At 38.6% G+C, this 22,758-nt stretch overlaps 1 protein-coding gene across 1 annotated transcript in view; it reads left to right on the top strand.

Annotated features, from left to right (window-relative positions):
- The window catches only part of CF2H8orf34 (chromosome F2 C8orf34 homolog), a 401,924-nt gene extending 395,824 nt beyond the window's left edge, over positions 1–6,100 (top strand). The window contains 2 exon segments of the mRNA XM_042924126.1: positions 2,051–2,145; positions 5,196–6,100. Coding sequence (XP_042780060.1) covers positions 2,051–2,133 — 83 coding nt within the window. The 3' untranslated portion in view covers positions 2,134–2,145; positions 5,196–6,100.
- Positions 6,101–22,758: the final 16,658 nt, after the last annotated feature.

Consider the following 22,758-nt stretch of genomic DNA (forward strand, 5'->3'; position numbering starts at 1 on the left):
TTACCATTCTACCTGAAATTCCCCTCCTTTATAGGCACATGCTATTTGTCTAGCTGTCCCGTTTCTTTCCTTGTCACTGTAATCCTACCAATCACGCCTGTTGTTTCACGTGGGGTGCTTACATTTGAGTCATTGCTTTTCTCTCTGCACCAATCTTATCATTAAGAAAACTTAACTCCTACTTGGGAGACTTATCCACTGTCTTACTGTTATAATTCTTTGGCCCTCTCAAATGTAGCGATCTTCTAAGGCAATGTATTTTTTTTCTTGTCTAATGTGAAATAGCATCCAACTCTAAAATCTTAGACTACTGTAATGCATTCTCTGTCCCAAACCTTCTACCCTTAAGATTATCTATTTCCTACTAAACCTACACTTCAATTTTATTTTCGTACTTTGACACTTTGCTACTCCTTCTCTTCAACTATATGCAACTACATCTGGCTTCATCCTTCACCCAAAAGTCCATGCCATACAGAACAGTGATACACAAAGCGCGGTCCACAAACCAGCAGCATCAATATTAGCATCCGCGTCTCTTTGGAAATTACAAGAAATGCAACCCACAACAACTAAGTCAGAAACTCTAATAGCAAAGCCCAGCAACCTGTGTTTTAAAAAGCCCTTCAGATGATTCTGATACACTTAAAATTTGAGAACCACTAAGAGAGATCATTAAATGCATCATCATTTTATTCAAAACCCTTCCATGTGTAAGATTTCTAAAAGTTTATCAAGTTCTCCAGCTTTATTCAGCATCCATTTTCCACATATAATCACCACTTTTGATCCAAATTTTTCTGTAGTTCCTACTTATCTGAATTTGAATACCGCAAAACTATGAAATGCCTACTGCTTAATGACTCTTGCAAAGGTGTTTCCCTTATAACCATCCTCCGTGGGGGATCCTGAGCTAACTTGCTCAAAGTCATGTATATACATAAGGGTGAAACCAGAATTGGAACTCAGGTGTGTCTGAGTACAAAACCCATGCTTTTTCAATTTTGCTGCTGAATTATGTGAAATAGCAACTGTACTGATATGAGTCTTTCACTCCAGTTGGAACAGAACTTACCAATGGATCTCTACAGATGTCTTAAAAAATGAATTATATGAAAATCTATTATCAACTGATAAATATCAAGTTATGTAGGACTTCTAAGAGCCTTTGATATGCTGGTGTATAAATTTCGATCCTCCAAAAAGCAGATATGGTATGTTTCTGTCCCAAATTCCTTAACCAAAGAACCATTTTTTGTGGATCATTCATAACAACACCATGCAGGGCGAGCATTCCAAGATCTGCTTTAGAAAACTTGGACTTAATCTATTTCCTTTCTCTTCAGGAAATGTGAATTGCTCATGTCCCTTAATCCCTTTATTTCATCTGCTTTTATCCTCCATTCTATTTCCCCACTCTTTTAAACTAGAATACTCTTTGCCTTTGTCCCACAAGCCACCGCTCTTTTCCCTCAGGGATGCATTCAGAGGAATTACATTCAGCATGTGATGTTATGTGCCAGGCATTATGAATAGAGTGTATGTGTATTTATATGCACTACTTCTATAAATTTCATAATAATTTTGTGATGATGATGTTAAATTGCAAATGTGATCGCGTAACAACTCTGTGATGTATATATACCCAATCCTGACTAAGTTGTGTGAGGATAGCGACCGGAATAGCAATCCTTTCCTGCCTAACCCATGCTGGCCTTAAGAAATGAATGTGATTTATGTGAGATCTTCTTGAAGTCCACATGTATATTCACAACACTATCTGGAGGCTGGAGGGCATCTTGCCCTAGAATTTATTTCAAAATCAGCAGAAGTTTAAATTGAAAATGACCAGCGTATGGAATAAGAATATACATACCATGAAGCAAGTTAACTTACGTGTAATTGCAGCTCACTATATACTGTAAGTGTTGTTTTTTGATATTAATTTTGATTACCCTGCACTAGAAATTGTTTAAACTGCTAGGAGATTGTGTTTAATAGATTTTTTTTCCTGGTCCAGCATATTCTCTCTTTTTCTTTCACTGTGCAGGTTCTGCTGATCTTCTCCTTTGTGTCCCATGCTCCTCTTGTCCTACACTGGTCTACTCTGGTATGTTTGCTCAGGGCACTTAATACCAATGTCAGGTAATTATCGGTGCTATCTTCAACTGCTCAAAGTTTGGATTTGTTTAATGTACAGTTCTCATGGCCTATCATGAGAAAGAGGCTTCCCTCCTACTCTGCATAATGTTTCCTTTTTCTTTTTGTCATATTCTATGGATCTCAGGCTTCTCACGAAGTCTGTATTCTCGTATGCTGAAGTGAATTGAATCCTTCCTTCTTGGCAGGAAAATCCACTTCAGATATATTTGAGATGAAAACATGTTCCCCCACTGTGAAGATCATGGACTTTGTGACACCATTAAATATATCTTGGAGATACAGAATCTCAGAACAATTTTACATCCATGGGCATGAGGTTACTGTATGAACTGGATATGTAAGATGAAGAATTTGCAGTTTCTTCTCCCACGTATGTCACAGAGAGAAGCGAAAGGTTGAGTTTGTCCTTAGCAATAACAGAATCACAGAATATCAAATTTAGAAAGAACCATCTGCTTCTCTCCCAATTTAATGCTGATCTCTTCTCCAGAATGCCCCTACGAAATGACCATGCAATCCTCACTTGAACATCTTGAATAATAGGAAGTATTCTACCTCCTGTGGCTGTTCATTCAATTTTATTCTGGTCTAATTTCTCATCAACCTAATATTGAGAAATCATCTAAAGAGATAATTTCTGCAATGCATCGCTGTGTAGTTAGCAAAATATTATGTTCATTGTGCATGTTTTATAATAAAACAAAAAATGTTTTATATTAAAACATGGAAAACATGTAGAAAAATGTGCACAGCCCAACGACCAATAAAAGATGATTTATTTAAAAAGTATAGCAATCTATATAATGGAATACTGTACATCTTACGAAGGTTGAGATATATATTCATTGGATAAATACATATATTTATACTGATAGTAACTGGATCCATCTATCTATATCTATATATATTCTGTTGTGGAAACATTTTTATAATACTGTTACATGAAAAATGAGTTACAAAACAGTATATTAAATATAATTCACTTTTAGTTATATACAATGGATAGACGCATACGCGATCATATATTTACATCTGCAGAATACTGTCTGGATGGTTACAAACAAAAATGTCTTGAAAAGATATCTGTATCCCCATGTTCAGTGGTATTATTTACAATAGACAAGATATGGAAAAAACCTAAGTGTCCATCGACAGATGAATGGATAAAGAAAATGTGGTACACATATACAGTGGAATATTATTCAGCCATAAAGAATGAAATTTTGCTAATTGCAACAACATAGATGGAACTTGAGGATGTTTTACTAATTGGAATAAGTCAGACAGAGAAAAACAAATACCATATTATCTCACTTATATGCGGAATCTAAACAACTGCAACAACAAACACTAAGCTCATAGGTACAGAAAACAGATTGGTGGTTGCCAGAGTCAGGGATTGGGCAAATAGGTGAAGGTGGTCAAAGAGCACAAACTTCCAATCATGAAGTAAATAAGTCATGGGGATGTCACATACAGTATGGTGACAAAAGCAGACAGGTAGGCAAACAGTAATGCTTAAGTTGTACAAAATGTTCAAAACCTACTTTAAATGAAATTACTTTCTGTTGCTCCAAAATCTGGATCCTTGTAGTTGCCTTATTTATGGTTCTTTCTGTAAAACAGACAAAAATTTTATCTCTCGGGGCGCCTGGGTGGCTCAGTCGGTTAAGCGTCCGACTTCAGCTCAGGTCATGATCTCGCAGTCCGTGAGTTCAAGCCCCGCGTCGGGCTCTGTGCTGACAGCTCGGAGCCTGGAGCCTGTCTCAGATTCTGTGTCTCCCCGCTTCATGCTCTGTCTCTCTCTGTCTCAAAAATAAATAAATGTTAAAAAAAAATTTTTAAAAATTTTTATCTCTCTTCCACATAGTAATTCTACCATTGTAGGAACACAAAAACCATGTTGTTCTCTTTGTTAGTCCTTTACGTGTTCTTTGTATGACTTGCAGGTATACGGCCCTTCTACCCAAGAGATCTGAATAAGTAAATCATTCATCCGATTCATATTTAATAAAGAGCTCCAATGAAACAGGAACTACGCCAGAGAATGACATGTCACTATCATGTGACGAAATCACACAGTGAACATTGTTTACATAAAAGACTCCTGATTATCGTTATGTAGGCATTAGGGTGAGATCAGTGCACGCAGCAGGAGAATTCTACCTTGACTAGTGGTTGAAGGGGCCTGAGAAAAGTGGTTTTTAAGGCTAGTCCTAAAGGAGTAGGATTAGTTAGATAAAGGAGTTAGCTGGGGTTGGTTGGAATAAGTAAGGCATTCCAGAAAGGGAAAAGTATGTGCAAAAATAACTGGGCTCCCTTCTTTCCTCTTTTTCTTCCTTTCTCCTCTCCCTCTTTACCATCAAACAAATACTTACTGAGCAAACACCATGTGCAAAGTATACTTTCAAGTCCTGTAAGTAAGTTGGAGATTCGTATTTTTCTTTCAAAGTATTTATGGTCTGGTGAGTGAATCAGAAATATTAAATATAGCTCAGGTACGAAGCAGAAGAAACAGGTATTATCAAGTATTCTAGGAGCATGGATATTTCCCTTGCTTTCCTAATCATAGTCTCCTGGGGAAAAAAAAAATAAAGGAATTATTTTCAGTCAAGAAATATGGGCACATAGTTCCAGTGCTGAAGAAAGGACTTGTGCAGCCTCATCTATCTTATGCCTATCTAGCTTTCTAAATTCAGCTTTCATAATTCCTTTCAAGATAGTAAATGTGTACACACCTCACAAGTATTTCTCATTGGCCATATTTGGAGAGCAACCATTCTATTTTAACCGTCCAAGATATCTGTAGAATAGCTACTTCTAATTATATATACAAAAAAGGTTTATACGGATTCCAGAAATTGACATCCTGGCAGCAAAATACAGTTGATAAAGGTAGGACCTAAGGTCAGTGCCATGGTAAAAGTTCACACAGGGTATAGGAAAGCATTAAAGTCCCTAACTTTCTTTTTATGCTGCACTGTAGAAGTATTATTAAGCACATTATCCTTTGTTTTGTTTCTCCCCTACAGGTCTGTGAAGCAGGCAGAAGTTCCAGGTGGTCCTTAAAGAAATTGCAATTATTCAAATCCTTATGTATAGTTCTAATTTTATTTACTATGTGTAATCACTTAGAGAATGGTTATTTTTATAATATCAATAATAAACAAGTACTCTTGTAACCAGGGGGTGCCTAAAGGTGTAATCAGAGAACACTAACCCTGGCAAAGGATTCTGGGGTGGTCAGGATGTCTGCTGCCTTTTGACATGGTTAGTGTCCTGGGTTTAGATTACTTTATACCCAGTTATTAAGATTACTATTTGATACATTAAATATTGCCTGATTCAAATAACTTTGCTTAAAATTTTTCTGTATTTTAACTTGTGTAGGGTTTTCTACTTCTTATATTTTTATAATATTTTCTCATTTTTTAGATTAATAAACATTATACTTATCCACATGTGCCAAGATGTGCCATTTAGGTCTCTCTGGGAGTTAGCTGTTTGGTATCATCACCTGCCATGTGTGTTTTGTGCAGCAGTAAGAAGCATATTCTCTACCACTGCTCCTTCCTATGATTATCTTCCCTGTTCCTATCAAACAAATAACTGATATGTTAATTTAATAAAGCAGATCAATAAGGAATGAAATGCATGCCCCAGATCATATGCAATGAAAATTGTTGGACCATTTATCCAATTATTGAGCCCAATTAAGGTTATCCATTTTGCATTTGATGTATGCTCGCTCTGGAATATATTCTGCACTAAAGCTAAGTGAATGGATCTAAGTAAATCTATTGAGTATCTCTATTGTCTGTTTTATCTTATTTGTCTGAACAAATACCTTATCTTATGTTTCTGAACCTTTAAAGGCATATGGTTAAATTATAAAATTGCCTGTATTACTGTGAAAGAAACAATGTTAAAGGCAAGAACATGGCTAAAGAATAAACAAAGAAGTTCTGATTGTATGAATGGAGTTACATTCCTAAATCAACTAATATAATAAGTTTTCTTACATTAACATTTTCATGTGCATAGAGACTCAAGACTAACTTTCACAAATGTTACCGGTTTTTATAGGTAGAAACAAATTAAAGGCTTAAAACACAGTACATTTTTGCGCAGAAAAGAAAGTAGGCAAGAGAGCAAGTTTATGAGAACAGAACACTCCTCTATTTAAAAATCCTTGTGATAAAGAATATCTTCAAAAATATTTAACGGAGGATCAAAATGTTTTCTCTATTAGGGATAGTCTTTCTTTAATATATGTCATCCCTGATGCCCTCATCCGAGCCAATTTGCCTCCAGCCTTCACTTGCTCAGCTTTTGTCCGCCTCTTGCCCCCTAACATTTTCCTGGAGACACTCTCCTAAGTGCCACATCAGCCTCAGGAATCAGATCAGCCAGGATATCGGAATGTATATTGCTAAAAATGCTACCAAAGACCTACAAACCTGGGCACTAACTAAAGTAGTAAGCGGATAGATTTTAATCCATGGTAAACTATTGCAGCAGATAAGAACTCTGAACTGAACTCATCTTTGATTTGTGCAGAGGTGACTGCATGTTCAAAGGAAGAGAGGGAAAGTAAGGATGTGAATTGCCAGAGCTTGAGAAGAGTCGGGGAAATGGAAATTTATAAAAAGCAGACAGGGGAGTTAACCCATGTGAAACTCATTTGGGTTTGCTAACTGTGCTTATTGAAGTTTGACTTTTGTCCTTCCACTGAGACTGGGAGACAGGGGCTCTATCTTCAAGTGTTGGCTGGAAAAAAAAGTTGGCTGCTTTTGGCAGTCTTGTACTTTCCCAGGAAGGAACTTGACGGGGCTGGGGCCATCATCATGGAGATGCTGCCTTGACTGTTAGAAAGTAAGTTTGTGTTTGTTCATGTCTTCTAATGTGGGAGCGGGTTGGAGTGGATGAAATCATTTGTACTCAGAGTCTGCAGTATTTATAGGCCAACGTTGAGGTCTGGTCAAGAAAAGAGCTCAGAGGAGCCAGGCCAGAGTTTGGTCCAGAAGAGAATCTTTATCGGGACACCTGGATGGCTCAGTCAGTTGAACATTCAACTCTTGATTTCGGCTCAGGTCATGATCCCAGGGTCGTGGGATCAAGCCCTGCATCAGGCTCCATGCTAAGCATGGAGCCTGCTTAAGATTCAATCTCTCCCTTTCTCTGCCCTTCCCCTGTTCATGCTTGCTTTCTCTCTCGAAAATAAAAAAAAAAGAAAAGAATCTTCATCAATGCCAGTCACACACACACACACACACACACACACACACACACCCACAGTATCTGCCCTGCCTTCTTTGTCAACTCCTATAACCACTTTTGGAGGACAAGGACAGAGGCCAAGGCCAGTAAACAGCTAGAGCCCATATCAGGAGATTTCTCCAGGTTGCTTTTCTATCTCCTGTTTTAAATTTCGCACATGAACTCTGAATCTCTTGGCACTTACTTTGACTCCCCTTACTCAGTTTACTTTATTTGTGTTTCCTTTTCTCTTTCTTTCTTTCTTTCTTTCTTTCTTTCTTTCTTTCTTTCTTTCTTTCTCTTTATTTGTGTTTCTTAACACAGCCCCAGAGTTATTGCAATTTTTAGGGCTTGAAAACCCCACACAAAAAGGGCTTCTAGAAATGCTCGTCACAACCCCCACTTTAACGTCACTACTATAGACAGATAGCTTTCAGCCCTAACTCATGCCACCATCTCCAGGTGTCCTTGGCTGATAATCTCTGCCCTCTGGACATGGAAGCCAGACCCTTATTCTCAAAGATACCATAATCTAGTGGGGGAAATATGCATATGAACAGTTAATTTAAATAAAATATGGTAATGCACAACGATGAAGACATGTACAAGCTAGGATACTATGGGAGCACCAAAGAGCAGTTGGGAACCCATCTGAGATCTGGTCTTGGATGAGGATCAGTGCTGGGGTGAGCAGAAAGTCAAAGAAGATTCCATGGAAGAGATAATGCCTCAGCTGGTTCCTTAAAGATGAGATCAAGTCAACTGAGAAACAAAAACAAATAAGAGGGTTTTAGTGGGAGCAACAGAATAAACCTAGTATAGAACTCTGAGTGGGCAGACTGTGCATGGGGATAAAAAATGTATTTATTATTAGAACATGTAGAATATGAGATGATGTGGCAGTTGATGGGGCAGAGAAGTGGGTATATATGGGGCTAGGAAAAATCACATGTTCCATCCAGTGGTCTTCAAGTCTGGTGGCTCATCAGAATCACAGATACAGATACTTAAATCCTACTCTCTGGGATTAAGATTCAGTTGGTTTGAGGTAGACCCCAGTACTTACTGAAAAGCTTTTTATTTGATTCTGAGGAATATCCAAAGATGAGAGCCATTGCTAAAGAGAGCTACTAAAAATTTTCAGCGATAGAGAGTAGAATGACACTATCAGATTGATGTTAGGATAGCTTGCTCTGGCAGCCAGTAAAGCTGCAGAAATAGTAGACCCAGGAAATGAGAAAACCTAGAAATGGGGAAACCAGTTAGGAAGTTGTTGTAGGAGTTAAAAATAAAAATAAAGTCTTATTTAGATTTATTAAGGCAAAAAAGGTTCACAATCTAACTATAGTTGGTATACTCTGGAATCAAGGGAACAGATAGAATCAAAACTTATTTGAGGGCTAGAATTGTCAGCTCTTATGGAATTATTGCACATAGATGAGGACAATAAAGTATTGCCAAGAATGCCCCCCAGGCTCATGGCTTGGGTCTAGGGGCGGCTGTAAAACAATGAAAGGAAGAACAGGGGAAATCAGCTCTTGAAGATGATAACTACAGTGTAGATATGTTGAAGTGTACTTGCCTATTTGATCTCAAATGTCCAGAACACATTGAGGCCAAGTACAGGGCTAAAGATACAAATTTGTCCTTCATGTGAATATATGGGTTTACAAAAACTATAAAAATGGGTCACATTGCCTGAGGAGAACCTATGGATGCCTCTAAAGAAGCACCTAAGAACACCTAAGGGGCAAGGTCAAAGAGACTGCAGGAAGGAGACAAGAAAGAACTGTTGAGAAAGATAAGAGAGAAAACAAGAGCAAGGGGTGCTAACTACAAGAGAATGGATAACCATGATTTTCATGCTGTTTTCATGGTAGCTTTCCCGACTTAGATTTAAATCTTTCATCTGACCTTAGATGCACTATACATTCCCTAAGATATACTTCCTTAAGCAATGAGTTATTCTTCCTTTAACTTTTGGAAGGCCAGGAAAATGTTTGCCTTGAGTGGAGCCTCCAGGGATGAGACAGGCAGTACATCCTCATGTGATGTCAGTACAGAGTATGATAAGAGGCAGAGTATGATAAGAGAAGTGATATACCACATGAACTGATAATTTTTCTACCTCCTTTAGGAAAAGGAGACATTTCCACAGGCTTTTGAGAATGTCAAACCTTCCACCCAGATTCATCTAACACTTACTCAACAACGCTTAATTGTCAAACACCCACTCTGTAATACCAGATTAGACTCTGAGGACTCAGCAGTAGTGGGACAGTGTCCTTGCATTCTTGAGCTTTGGTTAACCTGCAATCTAAAGGAATAGGGGGGTTATTCAGGTGAAATTGGGGAAGGTGGAAGGGAATTAGGGATAGCAATGGAGAAAGGGGTTGAAGACTATTTTGAGACGACAGCATGTGTAAAGATCCAGAGACAAGGAATAACAAGGTGTATCCAGTGAAATGAACAATTGAGCATGGCTGGAATAGAGGGGATGCACAGTATTGTCTGTAATGCAGATGAGAAGTAAGCAACAGCCATACCACATGTAGTCAAACTATAAAGAGTATTATAAGATATCTTACATTCAGAGGGCAGTGAGACACATGGAAGAGTTTTGAGCAGGTAAATACTAAGATTTGCATTTGAGAAAGGTGGTGTTTCACTTCACTGTGGAAAATCGATCATAAAGGAACAAGGCTGGCGGCCAAGAGAATGGTTAGGACACTGTTGGCAGTGGTCAACATGAGACAGGAAGGAAGTGCATGGATAGAAGAGGAATCTAGATGGGTAATAATTAAAGATGAGTGGGAAGTGTTTCAGACAACGGTCAGGTTTCTGGCCTAAACACCTGGTAATGAACTATGTTTGGAATGAGGAGAAGATGTTGAGTTCATCTGGGGGCATGTAGAATTTAAAAAGACTGGGACGCATCTGAGACGTTGAGCACCATCAACATAAAAATGATTCAACAGCACACAACAGAAATCAAGGCAGTAGATGGCATCACGCAATGAGAATGGGTGCAGTCAAAAGAGAACGGAGCCCCAGGAACACACCAGCACTTAATGGACTGGAAAACTGATTTCAAAAGCAAAGATTTTATGTACACTGGACAGAGTGGGTGGCCCACACAATGTTTCTAGGAAGTAAAAGGTCAAAATCAATGCACTTCAAGGTCCCTGGTTCCTGTAAGCACAGCTGGATTTCAGGAGTGAGACAAGCCTGGGCTCATTTGTTGAACAACCTTTAGTAGTCTAGTTTAATGAGGCTGTAGAAACTTCCTGTGGGTGGATAGATGGAAAAAACAGCTCTGTGTGTGTATGTGTGTGTGTGTGTGTGTGTGTGTGTGTGTGCATGTGTGTATGTAAGGAACATAGAGTTTCCCCTATTTAGGAAGAAAAATTAAGGCATTACCAATTTGAGGTCTCTTCAGTCAGTGTATAGAGGCACCTACTTTGAAAATTTATTTTCTTGGTCAATAGGGATCAAGAGACAGCTAAAATCTTTAGGAAAAGCTCAAAAATTTATTTTCTTGGTCAATAGGGATCAAGAGACAGCTAAAGTCTTTAGGAAAAGCTCAAGGCAGCATTTTTACCTTCCCTTTTTTTCCTTCAAACTAATCACACATAAGTTTTGGGTTGATTTTAAGGAAAATAACCACTGCCAACTGCTGAACTCAGAGTCTTAAACATCACTCCTTTGAGGGAACATCTTTCCTGAGTGCTAGGGACAGAGCACTCCCCTGCTGCAAATTGTGGCTTGCCCATACTATAAATATTTGTTGGTTTTTCGACTTGCATTTGGCTCTCTTACCACTGTTTTTTCTATTTTTTGGATTTTTAAAAAAAATGTCTATGGTAATTTCTTGTCTCTTTCAAGTCTTTGATGTTTATAGAACCCATCTCTGTGAAGCCAACGTAAGTGACATTGGATGTGAGCAGAAGCCATGATCTGGCAACTCCCTTCAGCATTATAAGCATTTAAAATTTGCCTGAAAATTCCCAAGTGCTACATGCATAAGACCAGTGGTAAAATGATCCACTATCTGAAAAAATACAGTAGTCACACAGCAATTTTCTCTCAGAAACTTCCCAGCTTATAGCAAGGGGAGTGAATGGCTTTGTGGTTATACAGTGTACATGTCTTCTCAGGGGAAATGGCCAACCTATAGCTTAAAAATGGAGGCTTTGAAAGAACTTGCAACTAATCTGATACACTTGCATTTTCCAGCAGAGTGCATTATAGCTGTGACTGAAGGCCCCTTTGTAAACTTGCAACAAGCATTGGCCTGAGTGACCAGCCCAGGGTTTACCACCTGGATTCTGAGTCAAAGGGGAAACTGTTGTGTTTGTAGAAGTTTTATTACTGTATTTTGCAAAACTTTTTAGGCAAAGATACGTGATATATAAGAATAAAGATACATGATATATGAGAATATAAGGAAATATTCCTTAGAGCATAATCAACCTCATATTGTCAGTGGCTCAAATTGAACTATGGACATTTATATTTCATTGTGGAAAACAAATATGTTTACGTCTTATGAACCAAGGTTTTAGCATCTTTTATACACTTATTGAATTTCCTGTGAAATATCTTTCCTGAGGTCTGTGTTGGTCAACCTCTGTAGTTCTCCTTATCTTCCTGGACATATGGGAAGATTTCCCAGCCCCCTATAGCTAGGGAGGGTTACGTGATCAATTCTGACTAATGGGCCATCAGTGTAAGTGATTGTAGCTTCTGGTCTGGAGCAGTTAGCAGAGGTGTGACTTCTCCATACTCTCTTTTCTTTTGCTGCAGTGACCTTGCATGTTATAAACTGAGATGGATTGAGGTGGCAGTGTCTAAAAATAAGCTCCTGAGGTTAGGAGTTCATTTGTTACTACTACAGCATAGTAAGGCTCATTTTGGTAATATTAGATCAATTCTCTACTTGCAGAGGATGATGGCTCCAAAATTTGCAGTACAAGGTCATGTTCACTTAGGCTTTCTAGGAATTCCTGAGCTTAGAGCAAGTATAACTAATCACTATCATTATCCTTTTAAAGAAACTACCAGTTATACTTCGAGAAAAGGAGATTGCAACTAGGTGCATTCATAAAATAAATTAAAATGTCCATCTAAAATAAGTCTTACCTTGACTTTTTCTTTTTTGTTTATGGTATTACAGGATTTGCCTCTTGTATACATCAACATATATGCCAGACAGTCATATAATTTCATTTAGGATTATATTTCATAAATCTTTCTGGGATTTTTATATTTAAATGACTCTAGAACTTCGAGATAGAATCATGTTTCAGATGTCAAATAAGGGAGTTGGCTTCCTAAAGCTATAAAGTTTATCAAGTACAGTCAAGGGGATATTACATTTCCATAGGCAGATCCAAGCCATAGACCAGGTTTTGTGGAACTGATTGTATAATTTCATGTGTATTACTGATACATTTTTAACACCCTACTTTTTATCTTTGGTTTATTTTGTTCCCAAAACAGAATCAGATGCCTTGCAAAAATCTTTTGTTCTTGACAGTAATAAAAGTCCTTGGAAAATTAAGTTTACAGCAGGGATCTTTGCCAATGATAGCCAGATTTAGACATAGCCTTCATATTAAAACAACTATTATGTGCCAAACAGACATCTGTTGAAGGAGCAAGGCAAGGATAGTGTATTATAGTAATAAGACCATGTGGTTTGTTGTTAAGGATGTATCTGAAAACCCCCCTACATTCCTCAGAAGCTGTGTAAATTGGGTAACATAACTAACCTCTCTGAGGGTCAGCACAATAATAATGTTGCTGTTGTGGTTGCGATACCTCACAGGGCCTTCTGCTATACCCGGTATGCATTTTCTCATTCAGTCCTCGCCACAGTTCAAAGAGGCTTACAGGAGTTGAGGCTCACACCTCTTCTCTTGCCAGCAGTGTGGACACAGAAGCGCAGCCCTGGTGTGCCTTCGTCCAGTGCTATTCGTCACTTTGCCAGGAGGGTTATTTATCTACAAAATAGTAATAGCCACACTTAGATGAGACTGTGAATTCAAGATTGGGGTGCCAGCATGATCTGGCCCTGGGGAGAGTTTTTCCCTGGTGTGCAGAAGACTGCATTTTTACTAAGTCCTCCCGAAGAGGGAAAGACTTCTGGTGTCTCTTCCTCGTTTTGTCAAGGCACTAAGCCCATAATGTGGGCCCGACCCTCATGACCTCGTGAAAACCTAATTGCCTCTCAGATGCCGCACCTCCAAATACTATCACGACAGAGGATAAAGCTTCAGCATATGAATTTCAGGGCTGGGGGACACAAAGTTTCAGTCCTTAACAGATAAAGTAGTAAATAGTGATTGTAATTACTGTTTTTTTATAACTTGTTTTATTTTCAATTTGTTTAAATTTACATCCAAATTATTTGGCATATAGTGCAACAATGATTTCAGGAGTAGATTTCTTAGTGCCCCTTACCCATTTAGCCCATCCCTCCTCCTACACCCCCTCCAGCAACCCTCAGTTTGTTCTCCATATTTATGAGTCTCTTCTGTTTTGTCCCTCTCCCTGCTTTTATATTATTTTTGTTTCCCTTCCCTGATGTTCATCTGTCTTGTCTCTCAAAGTCCTCCTATGAGTGAAGTCATATGATTTTTGTCTTTCTGACTAATTTCAGTTAGCATAATACCCTCCAGTTCCATCCATGTAGTTGCAAATGGCAAGATTTCATTCTTTTTGATTGCCGAGTTATACTCCATTGTGTGTGTGTGTATATATATATATATATATATATATATATATATATATATATATATATATATTACCACATTTCCTTTATCCATTCATCTGTCGATGGACATTTGGGCTCTTTCCATACTTTGGCTATTGTTGATAGTGCTGCTATAAACATGGAGGTGCATGTGTCCCTTCGAAACAGCACACCTGGATCCTGTGGATAAATGCCTGGTAGTGCAATTGCTGGGTCATAGGGTAGTTCTATTTTTAGTTTTTTGAGTAACCTCCATACTGTTTTCCAGAGTGGCTGCACCGGTTTGTATTCCCACCAACAATGCAAAAGAGATCCTCTTTCTCTGCATCCTTGCCAACATCTGTTGTGGCCTGAGTTGTTAATGATAGCCATTCTGACAGGTGTAAGGTGGTATATCATTGTGGTTTTGATTTGTATTTCCCTGAGGATGAGTGATGTTGAGCATTTTTTCATGTGTCGGTTGGCCATCTGGATGGCTTCTTTGGAGAAGTGTCTATTCATGTTTTTTGCCCATTTCTTCACTGGATTATTTGTTTTTTTGGGTTTTGAGCTCAATCAGTTCTTTATAGACTTTGGATACTAACCCTTTATCTGATATGTTGTTTGCAAATATCTTCTCCCATTCTGTCAGTTGCCTTTTAGTTTTGCTGATTGTTTCCTTCACTGTGCAGAAGCTTTTTATTTTCATGAGGTCCCAGTAGTTCATTTTTGCTTTTGCTTCTCTTGCCTCCCGAGATGTGTTAAGAAATTGCTGGGACCAAGATCAAAGAGGTTTTTTCCTGCTTTCTCCTGGAGGATTTCGATGGCTTCCTGTCTTGCATTGAGGTCTTCCATCCATTTTGAGTTTATTTTTGTGTATGGTGTAAGAAAGTGGTCCAGGTTCATTCTTCTGCATGTTACTGTCCAGTTTTCCCAGCACCACTTGCTGAAGAGATTGTCTTTATTCCATTGGCTATTCTTTCCTGCTATGTCAAAGATTAGTTGGCCATACGTTTGTGGGTCCATTTCTGGGTTCTCTATTCTGTTCCATTGATCTGAGTGTCTGCTCTTGTGCCAGTACCATACTGTCTTGATGATTACAGCTTTGTAGTATAGCTTGAAGTCCGGGATTGTGATGCTTCCAGCTTTGGTTTTCTTTTTCAAGATTGCTTTGGCTCTTCGGGGTCTTTTCTGGTTTCACACAAATTTTAGGATTATTTATTCTAGCTCTGTGAAGAATGCTGGTGTTATTTTGATAGGGATTGCGTTGAATATGTAGAATGCTTTGGGTAGTATTGACATTTTAACAATATTTGTTCTTCAAGAGCATGGACTCTTTTTCCATTTTTTGTGTGTTCTTCAATTTATTTCATAAGCTTTCTATAGTTTTCACTGTATAGATTTTTAACCTCTTTGGTTAGAGTTATTCCTAGTAATACCTAGTAATTCCTAGGTATTTTATGGTTTTGGGTGCAACTGTAAATGGGATCGATTCCTTGATTTCTCTTTCTGTTGCATCATTGTTGGTGTATAGGAATGCAACCGATTTCTGTGCGTTAATTTTATATTCTGCAACTTTGTTGAATTCATGAATCAATTCTAGAAGTTTTTTGGTGGAATCTTTTTGGGTTTTCCATATAGAGTATCATGTCATCTGTGAAGAGTGGAAATTTGAGCTCCTCCTGGCTGATTTGGATGCCTTTTATTTCTTTGTGTTGACTGCAGAGGCTAAGACTTCCAATACTATGTTAAATAGTGAGAGTGGACATCCCTGTCTTGTTCCTGACCTCTCAGTTTTTCCCCATTGAGGATGATATTAGCGTTGGGTCATTCATATATGGCTTTTATGATCTGGAGGTATGCTCCTTCTATCCCTACTTTCTTGAGGGTTTTTATCAAGGAAGGATGCTGTATTTTGTCAAATGCTTTCTCTGCATCTGTTGAGAGGATCATATGGTTCTTGTCCTTTCTTTTATTGATGTGATGAATCACATTAATTGTTTTGTGGATATTGAACCAGCCCTGCATCCCAGGTGTAAATCCCACTTGGTTGTGGTGAATAATTTTTTTAATGTATTGTTGGATCAGTTTGGCTAATATCTTGTTGAGGATTTTTGCATGCATGTTCATCAGGGAAATTGGTCTATAGTTCTCCTTTCAGTGGGGTCTCTGTCTGGTTTTGGAATCAAGGTAATGCTGGCTTCATAGAAAGAGTTTGGAAGTTTTCCTTCCATTTCTATTTTTTGGAACACCTTCAAGAAAATAGTGTTAACTCTTCCTTAAGTGTTTGGTAGAATTCCCATGGAAAGCTATCTGGCCCTGGACTCTTGTTTTTTGGGAGATTTTTGATTACTAATTCGATTTCCTTACTGGTTATGGGTCTGTTCAAATTTTCTATTTCTTCCTGTTTCAGTTTTGGTAGTTAGTGTATATGTTTCTAGGAATTTGTCCATTTTTTTCAGATTGCCAATTTTATCAGCATATAATTACTCATAATATTCTCTTATTATTGTTTTTATTTCTCCTGTGTTGGTTGTGATCTCTCTTCTTCCACTCTTGATTTTATTTATTTCGGTCCTTCCCTTTTTCTTTTTGATCAAACTGGCTAGTGGTTTATCAATTTTAACTCTTTCAAAGAACCAGCTTCTGGTTTCATTGATCTGTTCTGTTTTTTTTTTTTTTGTTTGTTTCAATAGCATTAATTTCTGCTCTAATCTTTATTATTTCCTGTCTTCTGCTGGTTTTTGGGTTTTATTTGCTGTTCTTTTTCCAGCTCCTTAAGGCATAAGGTTAGGTTGTGTATCTGAGATCTTTCTTCCTTCTTTAGGAAAGCCTGGATTACTATATACTTTCCTCTTATAACCAGCTTTGCTGCATCCCAGAGGTTTTTGGTTGTGGTGCCATCATTTTCATTGACTTCCATATACTTTTTAATTTCCTCTTTAACTGCTTGGTTAGCCCATTCACTCCTTAGTAGGATGTTCTTCAGTCTCCAAGTATTTGTCACCTTTCCAAATTTTTTCTTGTGGTTGATTTCAAGTTTCATAATGTTGTGGTCTAAAAATATGCATGGTATGATCTCGATCTTTTTTGTACTTTTTTGTACTTTCTTTGTGTTCTTAGAACCGATTCAGTTCTTAGAACTGATTTGTGTCCCAGTATATGGTCTATTCTGGAGAACGTTCCATGTGCACTGAAGAAGAATGTATATTCTGCTGCTTCAGGATGAAATGTTCTTAATATATCTTTTAAGTCTATCTGGTCCAGTGTGTCATTCAAAGCCATCGTTTCCTTGTTGATTTTTTGATTAGATGATCTGTCCATTGCTGTGAGTGGGGTGTTGAAGTTTCCTACTATTATGGTATTACTATTGATGAGTTTCTTTATGTTTGTGATTAATGGATTTATATTTTTGGGTATTTCCACATGGTGCATAAATGTTTACAATTGTTAGGTCTTCTTGGTCTATAGACCCCTTGATTATGATATAATGCCCTTCTGCATCTCTTGATAAAATCTTTAATAAAGTCTAAATTGTCTGATATAAGTATGGCTACTCTGGCTTTCTTTTGTTGACCATTACCATGATAGATGGTTCTCCATTCCCTAATTTTCAATCTGAAGGTGTCTTTAGGTCTAAAGTGGGTCTCTTGTAAACAGCATATGGATGGATCTTGTTTTCTTATCCATTCTTTTACCCTATGTCTTTTGATTGGAGCATTGAGTCCATTGACGTTTAGACTGAGTACTGAAAGATATGAATTTACTGCCATTATGATGCTTGTAGAGTTGGAGTTTCTGGTGGTGTTCTCTTGTCCTTTCTAATCTTTTGTTGCTTTTGATATATATATATATATACATATATATATATACGTATATATATATATATATATATATATGTATATATATATATTTTTTTTTTTTTCATCTTTTCTCCCCTCACAAAGTTCCCCTTAAAATTTCTTGCAAGGCTGGATTAGTGGTCACAAACTCCTTTAATTTTTGTTTGTCTGGGAGACTTTTTATCTCTCCTTCTATTTTGAATGAAAGCCTTGCTGGACAAAGAATTCTTGGCTGCATATTTTTCTGATTCAGCACATTGAATATATCCTGCCACTCCTTTCTGGGCTGCCAAATTTCTGTAGATAGGTCTGTTGCAAACCTGATCTGTCTTCCCTTGTAGGTTAGGGACTTTTTTTCCTTGGCTGCTTCCCCAATTCTCTCCTTGCCTGAGTATTTTGTGAATTTGACTACGATATGCCTTGTTGCTGGCCAGTTTTTGTTGAATCTAATGGGAGTCCTCTGTGCTTCCTGGATTTTGATGTCAGTGTCTTTCCCCAGGTTAGGAAAGTTTTTTGCTATGATTTGCTCACATAACCCTTCTACCCCTATTTCTCTCTCTTCCTCTTCTGGGACCCCTGTGATTCTGATGCTGTTCCTTTTTAATGAGTCACTGATTTCTCTAATTCTTAAATTGTGCTCTTTTGCCTTAATCTCTCTCTTTTTTTCTGCTTTATTCTCTGTAAGTTTGTCCTCTGTATCGCTGATTCTCTGTTCTGCCTCATCCATCTTTGCCGCCGCTGCATCTATAGGTGATTGCAGCTCAGTTACAACATTTTTAATTTCATTCTATCTTTTACTTTTATATCTGCAGAAAGGGATTCTAATCTTTTTTTTCAACTCCAGCTAGTATTCTTATTAACGTGATTCTAAATTCTGGTTCAGACATCTTGCTTTTATCTGTGTCAGTTAAGTCCCTGGCTGTCGTTTCTTCATGCTCTTCCTTTTGGGGTGAATTCCTTCGTTTTGTTATTTTGAAGGGAGAAAAGGAATTAATGAGGTAGAAAAATTAACATTAAAAAATTAAAATTAAAAAAATATTAAAATCAAAAAATTAAAACCACACACACACAAAATATAATACATGATGCTAGATCCTAGGTGTGTTTTGGTCTGGGTGTTGAAAGTGGTTTGACAGATTAGAGAAAAAAAAGGGGGAAAAAAGGAATTCATTAGAGAATTTGAAAAAATGATACACTGAAGTAGACTAAAATCGGATGATGGGAGTAAAATAGGATTTGAAAAAAATTACACAAAAGTAAAGAATGTAGTAGAAAAAAATTAAAGAAAAATATTTTTAATAAAAATTAAAAATAAAAACAAAATTTTCTCTTTCTGTATTCAAGAAAAAGAAAAAAATGAAAAAGAGAAAAAAGAAAATAAAAGAAATCATTTGAAAATTTGAAAAAGTGAATACGCTGTAGTAGACTAAAATAAATGATGGAAGTGAAATAGAATTTGAAAGAATTTACATAAAAGCAAGAAATATAGTAAAAAAGTTAAAGAAAAATATTTTTCATAGAAATTGAAAGTAAAAATGAAGTTTTTCTCTTTCTGCATTCAAGAAAAAGAAAAGAAATGAAAAAGAGAAAGAAGAAAAAGAAAAAAAGGAAATCATTTGAAAATTTGAAAAGGTGAATACACTGAAGTAGACTAAAATAAAATGATGGAAGTAAGATAACATTTGAAAAAATTTACACAAAAGTAAAAAATATAGTAAAAAAATTAGAGAAAAATATTTTTAATAAAAGTTGAAAATAAGAATGAATTTTTTCTTTCTATATTCAAGAAAAAGAAAAGCATAAAAGAGAAAAAGAAAAAAAAGAAAGAAAATTGAATAGATGAACCTGCTAACACATTGAAGTAGGACTGAAATTACTTCGTTTTCCCCTAGAAGCTCTATGTAGCACTTTATAGTCCATAAACTAGGCCGGCGGTGAGACTTGTGTTCTTGAGAGCAAAGTTGGCCCAGGTGGGCAGGACTCAGTGTACCAGCTCTGCTCTCCACTAGATGGCGCCACTAGCCTACTGGGGTGCATTGTTCCGGCGCTCGTAGGTGCGTAAGCGTATGCGCGGGAGCGGTAAAATGGCACCACCCAGCTACCTGTCTGTTTTCCCTGATCAGCAATCGCGCACCGGTCCTGTGTCTTCGGCTTTTGTCTACTCCCCGCGTCTTCACTGTCTGTGAGCAGGCCCCAGGCAGTGCCTCTCTCCCGAGTTCTGTCTCAGATCCAGCTGTTTTCCCCGGCCCCTTACTTCTGAAGGACTGTGGCTTTGACCCCTTCCACCCCTCTGCGGGAGGGTCTCACCGAGCAACGGCCGAATGTCGGCCGCACCCAGGAACGCTGACTGGACCCTGCTGCTGCCGGTGCCCTGAGACTGTGGCCAGGTGCCAGCCCGCCCCAGAAAAAGTTCGCGAGATAGTGTAGCAGCAGCGTCTCAGGGATTATGGAAAATCACAACACACGCCTGGCAGCGGGCTTCACCCTCGACGACCTTGTTCCAGCACCAGAGAATGTGGGAGTTCTCTGGGGTCTGCTGGGACCAGGTGGCTTCAACAGTCTCCACCAAATGTCCTTCCAGCAGTGGAACCGCTTTTCCCCGTGTGGCCTGAGAATCTCCCGACCCCACTCTGTTCCTGGGGATTCGCCCTTCGCACCAGAGCACCGCCAGGTATGTTGCAGACTTTGCGCTCCCCTTGTTTACAGTCTTAATGGAATTTAAGCCCTCGCCTTTCTCCTTTCTCCCTTTTTAGTTTAGCCCCTGCGGCTGTTTCCAATTTTCCACTTTCTCTCCAGCTGCTTTTGGGGAGGGGTGCTTTTCCCGTATTCTCCCAGTCTCTGTCCTCTCTCTGCCTGCAAAAGTGGCTCCCTGCCCGCCTCTGGCTTCTCTCTCCCCAATTTCACCTCTCTGTGCCACGTACTTGCTGAATTTTGTGGTTCAGGTTGTGCAGATTGTTGTGTTAATCTTCCAATCAGTTTTCTAGGTGTGTAGGATGGTTTAGTGTCGGTCTGGCTTCTATTTCATGCACACGAGACACACAAAAAACTTCCATGCTGTTCCGCCATCTTGGCTCTTCCCTCTACTCTTTTTTAATAGTAGTGCTATTACTGATATTTATCTTCAAGAAATGACTGGAGAAATGTAGGTGTCAGCTATGGGAACCTGAGTCTTCAGCAATCTCTGAGAGTCTAGCAAATAGATGTGATCAATTTAACACATCTTATGTCAAAAAACTGGAATTCAGGGGCGCCTGGGTGGCTCGGTCGGTTAAGTGTCCGACTTCGGCTCAGGTCACGATCTCATGGTCTGTGAGTTCAAGCCCCGCGTCGGGCTCTGTGCTGACAGCTCAGAGCCTGGAGCCTGCTTCGGATTCTGTGTCTCCCTCTCTCTCTCTGCTCCTCCCCCGTTCATACTCTGTCTCTCTCTGTCTCAAAAATAAATAAACATTTAAAACAAACAAACAAAACAAAACTGGAATTCAGTTTTAGTGCCATGTCTTTCAGCATAACCTAGTTGACTGTGGCTCCCTTTGTCACCCATAGCAGCTGGACAACAAAACAACGTAGGACTAGAGCATGTAGGTCCCACTTAACTTGGTATGGACCAGCTTGTACTTTTCGTGCTTCTAACCCAAATTGTTCTCAAAATGAACTGTGCCTACTGATTGCATACAGACAGCTTTTTAAATATTTGGGGCCCGATCCAATCCCAGAACAATTAATCAGAATATCTAGGGGTGAAGCCCAAACATGAGCGTTTGCAGCTCTCCTCAGATGATTCTTAACATGCAGCCAAGGCTGAGAAACACCACAACCCGAAGTACTGTTAACAGTGATGTTGCTTTTTAGAGAGTTGAAGTCTCCATTGTTATTTATGCAAAAATTAAGCATACCTATACTATCTTCATGAAACAGATTTGTAGTTACACATTTAAAAATAATCTTTTATAGGGGCGCCTGGGTGGCTCAGTCAGTTAAGCGTCCGACTCTTGACTTTGGCTCAGGCCATGATCTCCCAGTCTCCAATGGGCTCCGTGCCGGCAGCGTGAAGCCTGCTTCGGATTCTGTCTCCCTCTCTCTGCCCCTCCCCAACTTGTTCTCTGTCTCTCTCTCAAAATAAATAAAAATAAACTTGAAAAAATAAAAATAAACTTATAAAAATATCATATTTTGTTAGTAACATGTACTGGGGGCTTCTCACATATCACCGTCTTCCCTAAGCAGTCTGAGTATTATCTAATCTTCGCAGCAGCCCTGAGATGTAGTACTATGATTATCCCTATTTTATAGATGAGACAAGTGAGATGAAGGGAGATCCGAGTTAACTTATCTGGGATGACGCCGTAGGTTTTGGGGTGGGTCTATAAACCTCAAGTCTCCAAAAGCCAAGCCTTTGCGCTGTGCGCCACCGGGATGAGGGCGGAAGCTTTCCAGAGCTTATTGTAATTTCACGAAGTTGAGTCACGGAGAGACCGTTGACTTGACAATTCTGGAAAACAGCCTCTGAGAGTTATGTCATACTGCTATTTATACGGGGTACGTTCCTGTTGTATATACATTGTACGGCACGTTGTGCTTCGCCTGGAGTTACGTAGAGATGAGCAGGTGGTATGAGCCGTGGTTTTAAGAAACTTCTCTAATGACGGTGTCTAACTCATTTCCTAAGGTTGGCTGTTTCTTGAGGGAGCAATCAGGAGTTTCTACCCACTCCCCCAGAAGAGTGGGTACCACATTTTCTCACCTTAAAAATCTAGCAGC

This window comes from Panthera leo, chromosome F2 (genome assembly GCF_018350215.1).
Source record: "Panthera leo isolate Ple1 chromosome F2, P.leo_Ple1_pat1.1, whole genome shotgun sequence".
Lineage (NCBI taxonomy): Eukaryota > Metazoa > Chordata > Mammalia > Carnivora > Felidae > Panthera > Panthera leo.